Consider the following 8,725-nt stretch of genomic DNA (forward strand, 5'->3'; position numbering starts at 1 on the left):
TAGTATATTTGATTATGACTTGTCAAAGTCTTAAAAGCCGTCTTTATTCAAGATTATATAATAATTCACACGATATTTCAGGCACGCAACATTGGTTGTATTCTAAATGAGAATAACTTCAATCAGATGGCGGTGTAATTAATAGGATGTTTTGCACCCTCCAATAGGAAGGCGTACACCTCAGCTTGAAATACTAAAAGAATTAATTATAGAGAAATGATCCCTACACTCATTTCTCACAACAGCTTCACAACAAGCTGACGTGGTTGGTAATATTTTATTATTTTTTTGTTTTGTTTTGTTTTGTTTTTGTAAAAAAGTAATAAAATATTACCAGCTACGTCAGCTTGTTGTGGGACTGTTGTGAAAAATGAGTGTAGGGATCATTTCTCATAATTATAACCCTTCACACCAAATAATTTTCCATCTTAGTATTTAGTGTTTTTAGTTGATGTGTCAAATTTCTATCGAAGGTTATAAAAGAAGGTTTTATACCAGGTCTTGATAGAATGGGCTCTCAATCTTTCTAAATAAGCAGGACAGATGCACACCAAGTCGCTGTTGGTCTACATCAATTTCTCAGTGGATTTGGGTTGTTAATTTCTATCTACTTTTACGTTTGTTTCTCTATCTAGTGTCTTCCAATGGATTTGCTTCTTCTCTGCAACTTCTTTTAAGACAAAGACAGCAAGAAAGCATGAACAAAGTCTTCTTCTAAAAAATTGTGGGAAGAATTCTTTTCCAAATCAGTCTCTTTCAAATGTGAGATTTTTTCCAAATCAACAATTCACCCCCCCTATTTCAACCAAATCCTATTATATATCTATGCAAGTACCCGACGGTGAGGGAACGAGCTAGAGTTAATCAGTCAGGGGACCGTCGATCAGCTAGGGGAGTGTCTTGGTTGGGGTTTCATCATTCAATAATTTATCTGAGGAGTTTTATGCTGGCAAGACACTTGGCCCATCTTGAAAGTGGATGGGCCTCCTTGGGCCCAAGGGATAATGGGCCATAGTGGGCCTCAAAACATCAATTTTCCTCTATTACCCTACTCGTTTAGCGTTCTTAATCTAGTGGGAATGCCATCTCTCCTCTTTTACAATCCTCCATTTATCCCTAATGAATTACCATGCTTCGCAGGAACATCGTTCTATCAATTTTGTTCAAGTCACCGTCGACTGACAGGATACCAGAACGTTAGCATTCGTCGGTGAGATTGACCGTTAGATTGTCGCACATTACTGTTGGACAAGGCTTCCAAGGTTGGGGAGCCAAGGGGTAGTGATCGATGGTCCGTCGAATACTGCAAATCCCTAGGCACACATGTCAAAGCGCACACATTCCTTTGTTGTGGGGAGTTCTTAAAGAAATTGAAAGTTTGGCATGACTATTTTACAGTATTGTCCGGCCAAGGATAATATATATATATGGTCACAATCTGGTGCATCATTTTTTTCTTTAATGATGAGAAACATCTCCAAGCCAAAGCCATTTCATGTACCCAAACCTATCTGGTAAACCTTAAATCCGTATAAAACGTCCCCTCGTACATAATCATAAGTTATTGGACATAAATTTTTTTTCCAAACTGAGTTGAAAAGATTTCCTTGAACCCGGTTTCTAAAAGTCTGAAGTGTTGTTAAGTGAGAAACACGTTTTTTTTTTTTTTTTTTTAATAGTAGTTTTAGAGACCGGATGGAAGATTAATTTCCTTCCACTCCTCTACTTCGATGTAAAAATAAAATCAAAAACAAAAAATATACAAATACCCGAACATATTTTTCTGGGATCTGCAATGCTCCGAATGATTGAGTTCCGAGTACAAGAATTCTTCGGTGTCAAATTGCAAATACAAACAACCCTTGCATATAAGAATTATACTGTACTAACAAATTAATAGCTGATGATGGTACAGGAATAATCTGAGCACAATCATACATTTCAAAACAATACAGGCATCATACAACTCTTGGGTTGATACACCGTACCAGGATAAATATATTGAGATTCTTGAATAATTTAGTTGAGAAATGTTCACCGATACACCTGGGCTCCTACAAACAACAGGAGGGGACCCAAGAGAGAGGCAATTCCAATTGGGAATTCGAGGAAATAATCACATGAGCTCCCTTGCTAGTCTCACTGGTTTTTCCTTCAGAAAAGCTACATCACCACTTGGTGCGGTCAGCAGATGATGATTTGGCTCCTCTACACTCTCTGCTGATGCATATGATTCATCAAATTCTGACCCCTCATCATCTGTATTGGCATAATATTTAGGACGATGGCAGAGAAGAGAAAGTGTGGGGAGAGAGATCCCAACACTAAAACATATAACAAAAGGATTAAATCTTAAACCCTGTTTGAGATTGCATTGGAAAATAGAACTTCCCCAAAACACAGTTTTGGATCCTTTTAGAGCAAAAATGTCAAAAACATACGCACCCACACACACACACCCCCACACACGCGCGCGCACACACATATATATACATGGTTTTTAACTTTTTTACCAAACAAACCCATTTTTGGATGACATGGCTTTTTATGTACTTAAAACACTTTTTAAACTCCTTAACACAATCCCAAACATACTCTTAAGAGTTAGCCCTTTCTGCTGAACAATTTAAGTAGTCACTGTCAAGACAGTCCTAGAACTTATTTAGATGGGATGAGCACCCTAGATACCTAACTATAGATGCGCCTGCACCAAATGGATGGTTCCAATTTTGAAGTGCCCAAAGAATCATTTTCACCAACGGTCCAACATCCTACCAGCCCATAGATCATCAAAACATAAAGAACTAAAAACCTTACCTGCCCCTATCTAGATAAACTTCAAGCAATGCCAATTGAGCAAGTAGGTTTGACCCTCATTGAAGGGCTTAATGATTACTCTACATAGCCCAGATATGGATTTTCAACAAAATGATTAAAAGAGCAAGCTGAGTCAACATATCCAAAGTGGGATCGAGGCGAATATCAAAGATATATATGCATGTGACTAAGTGAACCCAAAATATATAGAGACGTATATGGTTAATCAATTCTATGCAGAGGCTCTGTTTTACTAGACTATATATTTCATGGAAAGTAAACGGCTGCAAAATTCTTTGAAGAAGATAACAGATTCGAGATATGAACTTCGCTTGCAAACACGGGTGTCGAAATAGACTTACCAGAACATGTTGGATGATCAGGAAGATGTCTTACTGATGTAACCTGAATGCTTTCTGGCAGAAGACAATTGCAGAAAGAACCTGAAACTTCAACCAACTAAATAATCAGATGAAGGAAAAGCCAGTCATATGTTGGCTAAAAGATCCTTTTGCTTGGCCAAGAAGTGTAAGCAGCTATGCTGCTCACACCCTTTAAAACCCCTATATAATCAAATTCCACTGGTGTGAAACTGCCATATAGTATAGAACCAGTACAGATTTGATGCAGCCTGATAACATAGTAATCATAAAAAGAAAATAACAGAATAGTAAATAGTTATTGATAATGCGTCTAACCATTGGGCCAGGTAAATGTGGAACTAGGTACATATGCTTATCCAACATTAAGACACCCAGGTAACATATAATTTACCAGATGTAAAAGCTACCATGAACGTCAAGGAAGATTCTCAATAACATAAATACGCAAGCAGGAAGCTCTCTTACCTAATCGGGCAAGTCGATTAACCCATCCTGGTATAGGCTTTCCAGTTAGCTGCATACAAACTTCATCTGTGAAGTGGTTGCAGTTCTTGGCAATCAAATGGTAAGTGTCCCCATGATATTTTGCAGAAAGGTGTTCCATAAACGATCGGAATTCCGAACGAGACATATCAGTGCTGCCTAACAACACTGACCGTCTGAAGATGAAGCCAGGGCAACTTCTTGGTTCCACCTCAAACACCCCACTGGAAGAGTACTCATGTGCTCCATAGCCATACTCCAAACCATGCACTGTCCATCAAAGTACGGGTAAAACTTTTAATGGTTGGTACACCACAGATTTGGAGATACAAATGCTTCATGCCTGGACTCATGAAAAACTATCTATACACAATATATAATAAATCCCTAAGGCCTCCCTTCCAACTTTGTGGCATTTATATGGTGACTCTCTTCCTTCGTTTTTTATTATCAGCTAATTAGACATTATAACGTCTCTCTCTCTCTCTCTCTCTCTCTCTCTCTCTCTCTCTCACACACACACACACACACACACTTTTAATGTCTAAAATTTGTTCACCAATTACAGGAAAAAAAAATAACGGCATTTTTTTTTTAATGTTTATTTTTGTTACATATATAAATTTCCACTTCTCTGCCAATAATAATATATTATTGGTGCTTAATGGTAGCCCATATTTCAGAAACCCTATATCTCTTGAATCAATGGTGAATGTATCCTTGCTCTAATCTATAAAAGTATGAGTTTACTATAGCTAACACAAATTGAGAAGCAAGCAGCATCACTTACTTTAATTCAGGGCATTCTCTTTGCAAAAGTGAGATTAGACTCTTTCCTTAGGTAATATAAGACATGAGTACTTCTTTAATTTACCTCCCAATGTGGTGGGAATATTGGAAGTCCACATACATAATAGTTCCTCTAGGATACATCCCTATAAGTCACAAAAGAACTAACAACACAGAATTCTTTTTCCCATTCCATAAAGTAATTTATTTATTTTTTATGACGAGGAACCTCTCCAAGGCATGGCCATTTTGTGTACTCACCCCTGTCAGGTAAACTTCGGACCCATGTAAAACGCCTCCTCCACACGGATCAGGTAATACTCCGGCTTCGCCGGTGGGCTGGCCAAAGGAATTGTTTGCACCCAAAAGAATTCGAACTTTAGATCTCATGGGACTACGACAAAGACCAAGGCCTTTACCACTTAAGCCAACCCCTTGGGGCTATTCCAAAAGTAATTAAAGCAGGAATATAAAATATTATCCCAAAAGCAAAAGTCATAAATTCTATAGCAATGACAACTACACTGTGCAAGGAAAAAATACAATAATGAAATTACATCCAAGCATAACCACTTGAACCAGCATTTTGGTAGAACGAAATGGCACTTGAACTAAGCATTTTGGTAGGATGAAAGGCCATGTAATGCAGATGTGCCTATAATAGCGTCAATAGAAAAAATTGGGTTATAGTAGAACAAATTTTGTTGACATAATTGGCTACTAGAAAACCAACTCTAAGAGAAATGCACAAGTTTGATTCAAAATTTTTATTTTTATTTTTATTTTTTTTATTATTTTTTTTTTTTTTATACTAGTAATATTTAGGATTTAGGAAAAATGTTAACCTAGAGGTAGCAAATAATCTTACGCAGTTTTCTTCTTTTAGGTTCAAGAAATCTCTTACAAAATTTTGATTAATATCTTTACATACATCACTTGTGAGTCTAGCATGATCCAGCCAATACCCTAAGAGAGAATGCCTAGAGAAACATTAACATTAAGGTCTCATTTGGCTTAGGAAAATAAATAGTTATTATTGGGAATGAAGGAGTGTGGAATGGAATAGTTATTCACATTCCTTAATTTGGTGACAAAATATATGCCATAATTGGAATTGAATTAAAATTACTAAAAAACCCCCCACAATTTTTTTTTTCTTTCTAAAACTAAAATTTAAAATAAAAATAAAAAATAAAAAATAAAAAAACATTTGTTGTGGGTGGCCGGCCACCCACAGAAGAACCTGGGGTTGGCCGCACCACCCTCGGTGACACCGGGGATGGCCTTGGCCACCCCCGATGAGCATCGGAGGTGGCTGCGGCCACCCCCGAGAGACTCCGAGGGTGGTGGCCGCCACCCCCAAGAGGCTCCAGGGTAGTATCGGCCACCCCTGACGCCAATCGGGGGTGGTGCGGCCACCCTCAGGTTCTACTTTGGGTGGTCAGCCACCCACAGCAACAACAACGTTTTATTATTATTTTTTTTATTATTTTTTTTATTTAAGGGTTGAAGAGTTAAAACATAAAAAATAAAAAATTGGTTTTTTTGGGAAAACGTTGCCTATTAATTAAGGAATAGTTATTCCTCTCATTTTTTTAGAGGAATGGGTATTCCTCTTCGTAAAGGAATAATTATTTATGGGAATAACAATTCCTAGGAATAGGTCTCTACCAAACAAAAGAACAGTTATTCCGTAGAAATAATCATTTCATTCTAAAGGTCTATTCCACAAACCAAACGAGGCCTAAGTAATTTTGTTGTTCAAATCTACTGCTGGAATGCTTATCAATCTTTGTTTACTCCTTGCAATAATCCAAAGATTCTATCTTCTTATGGAAACACATTTTCTAATTAGGATCTATGAATTTCTTCCAGATTGACAAGGCAAACAAGAGAACTTATGTAATTTGATTTTTGCATATATTTATATGAGCCAGTGTGAGGCCCCAAGGAATTGTTTGCATTTTGCACCCATGGAAATTAAAACCTTAAACCTGATGGTTATGCTACCAAAAAGTCTAAGGCCTTCACCACTTGAGCCAACCCCTTAGGGTTTAAAAAAAAAAGACTTTTTTTACATTAAGGGATGCTAGAAACTATATTTTTATCTCACAATGCAGGCAATCCCAACGAGTCCTTGTTAAAAAAATAAAAAATAAAAATAGCTAAAGGTTAATTGGGACTGTCAGTAAAGATTATGAGATAATTGTAAAATAAAAATTATAGTATATAGCATTACTCTTTTACACTTCTTCCGGAGCAAAGAGTTTCAACACATGGAATATTTAACTAAAATCATGCGTATAACAGGATGGTTCGAATTCATGACCACTACTCTAATTCCATATTAAATTCTCGAGCTGATAAAAAAAAATTATGAATTTAATCATTTAATTAGAGATTATAAGCTTCAAAATTAAAGAGTCAAGAACGAAAGTGGTGAAATGTAGCAGACAAGTACCTTCAACACCCGAATGGAAGACGCCGAGGCCGAACCAGTAAAGGTAGTTATTTACGGGCGTGAGGTCATAGACATTGAGGTACAACAAAGCCCGACTTTTTTGTACTCCATCGCGCTGCTCGTTGTCCATGCTCGAGCTCGAGCTAGAGCTCAGCGGAAACAACCGCATTTTTTTTCTAAGACCCAACACATATATTCCAAGACTCACAAGCCCATCATCTTCAACACCAATCCAAGAAAACCCTATTAAAAAAAAAAAGGTTCACACCGATTCAAATAAATTACAGGCAGAAGAGAAACCCTGAAAAGGAAAGAGAGAGTAGAATTTGGAGATTTGGAGGGATCGGAGGGAAAAACCACGGGAAATTGAAATGGGTTTGGGGAAGAGAGAATTAGAAAAAGGAAGATCTTACAAACAGAGAGTGAAAATTACAGATGAATCGGATGCTCAATTTAGGGGGAAAATAATGTGGCAGTAGACCTGAGAATGAGATCGGAGCAGTCACCGGCTTTGCTCCTCTGCAAACTCTGCTGTTTTCAATGAATTGGGATTTGGGAGGATCTTTTTGCTGGGATTTGATGATAGACTTTAATTGAACTTCTAAAGTGAACGGGGTTTTTCACTTACAATAATGCCCTTGCTTTTTTCTCACATATAACCAGTATTCCCTTTGACTACTCCTCCACAGATAGTGATAAAAATAATAAAATATTGGGATTTGATTCATACACAACATTATCACAACAACCATACAACAATCATACAACAACCCCTCACATGATGGTGGGTCCTAGTGTGTGGGGTCCACCATCATGTGAGGGGTTGTTGTGTGGTTGTTGTGTTGGTGTTGTAAATTTAACATTTTTCTATTTACCCACCATCATGTGAGGGGTTGTTGTATGGTTGTTGTGATAATGTTGTGTATGAATCAAATCCCTCTAAAATATTACCAGCCACGTCAGCTTGTTGTGGGATTGTTGTGAGAAATGAGTGTAGGAATCATTTATCATATATATATATGAAAAATATTATTTGCACTACGGGGTATAACATGGGCACAACACCCCATCACATAGAGGTAGGTCCTAGTGTGTAGAGTCCACACATATGTGAGGAGGTGTTGTGCCCCCGTAGTGCAAATAACAAGTCTATATATACATATGAGAAGTGATACATGCACTACAAGTGCACAACATCATCAAGGCACATTGGAGGAGGCCCACATATATGGGCCTCCTCCAATGTGCCTTGATGTTATCCACTTGTAGTACACTTGTAATTCTAACATTTTCATATATATATATATATATATATATATATATATATATATATATATTTTAATTATGACATTCGAAAGAACCACTTATCAAAATGCCTAAATCTTTCTCTCACTTAAATATTTTTTTTATTCTTACTTTATTCTTATATTAATCTTTATTTCAATTGTCATTCTTCAAACACTCATTTTCTAACGGAAATGTTTTTCCAACCATCATATTCTTTCGGTACAAATAAGACTATTTCCTCTCCGATCTTCATTCACCTCAACAGATGTTTCTTTTTCAGTTCAATCCTTGTTTTTTCTCTATGACTCGCTCTCTATTTCACAAAATGCTTCTAATCGAGTTAGACTCTAATAAATAATTGGAGATAATTGTAAAACTTATTATGAAAGAAGTTAACATCATATTGTCGTTCCAAAAAATGTTGTAAGTTCATCTAGCATGATTGCTTGCAAGCCCATGAAAGCCTTTTTCTTGACTATTTTGTTGAACTACCAATATATCCTCA

The 8,725-nt window shown here is 36.9% G+C and overlaps 1 protein-coding gene across 4 annotated transcripts; it reads right to left on the reverse strand.

Moving 5' to 3' along the window:
- Nucleotides 1–1,843: 1,843 nt before the first annotated feature.
- Nucleotides 1,844–7,570, reverse strand: LOC133854501 (deSI-like protein At4g17486). 4 transcript variants are annotated; one of them, XM_062290740.1, is made up of 5 exons: nucleotides 7,415–7,570; nucleotides 6,934–7,176; nucleotides 3,666–3,953; nucleotides 3,180–3,266; nucleotides 1,844–2,259 (listed from the first exon to the last, which is right to left on the reverse strand). In XM_062290740.1, the coding sequence occupies exons 2-5, from the start codon at nucleotides 7,100–7,102 to the stop codon at nucleotides 2,117–2,119; spliced, it is 687 nt and encodes a 228-aa protein (XP_062146724.1). In that variant the 5' UTR covers nucleotides 7,103–7,176; nucleotides 7,415–7,570; the 3' UTR covers nucleotides 1,844–2,116. The 4 variants fall into 4 exon arrangements, with proteins under 4 accessions (XP_062146724.1, XP_062146722.1, XP_062146723.1 ...); XM_062290738.1 differs by having other exon boundaries at nucleotides 7,367–7,546; XM_062290739.1 differs by having other exon boundaries at nucleotides 7,347–7,546.
- Nucleotides 7,571–8,725: the final 1,155 nt, after the last annotated feature.

The sequence above is a fragment of the Alnus glutinosa genome, chromosome 13 (assembly GCF_958979055.1).
Source record: "Alnus glutinosa chromosome 13, dhAlnGlut1.1, whole genome shotgun sequence".
Lineage (NCBI taxonomy): Eukaryota > Viridiplantae > Streptophyta > Magnoliopsida > Fagales > Betulaceae > Alnus > Alnus glutinosa.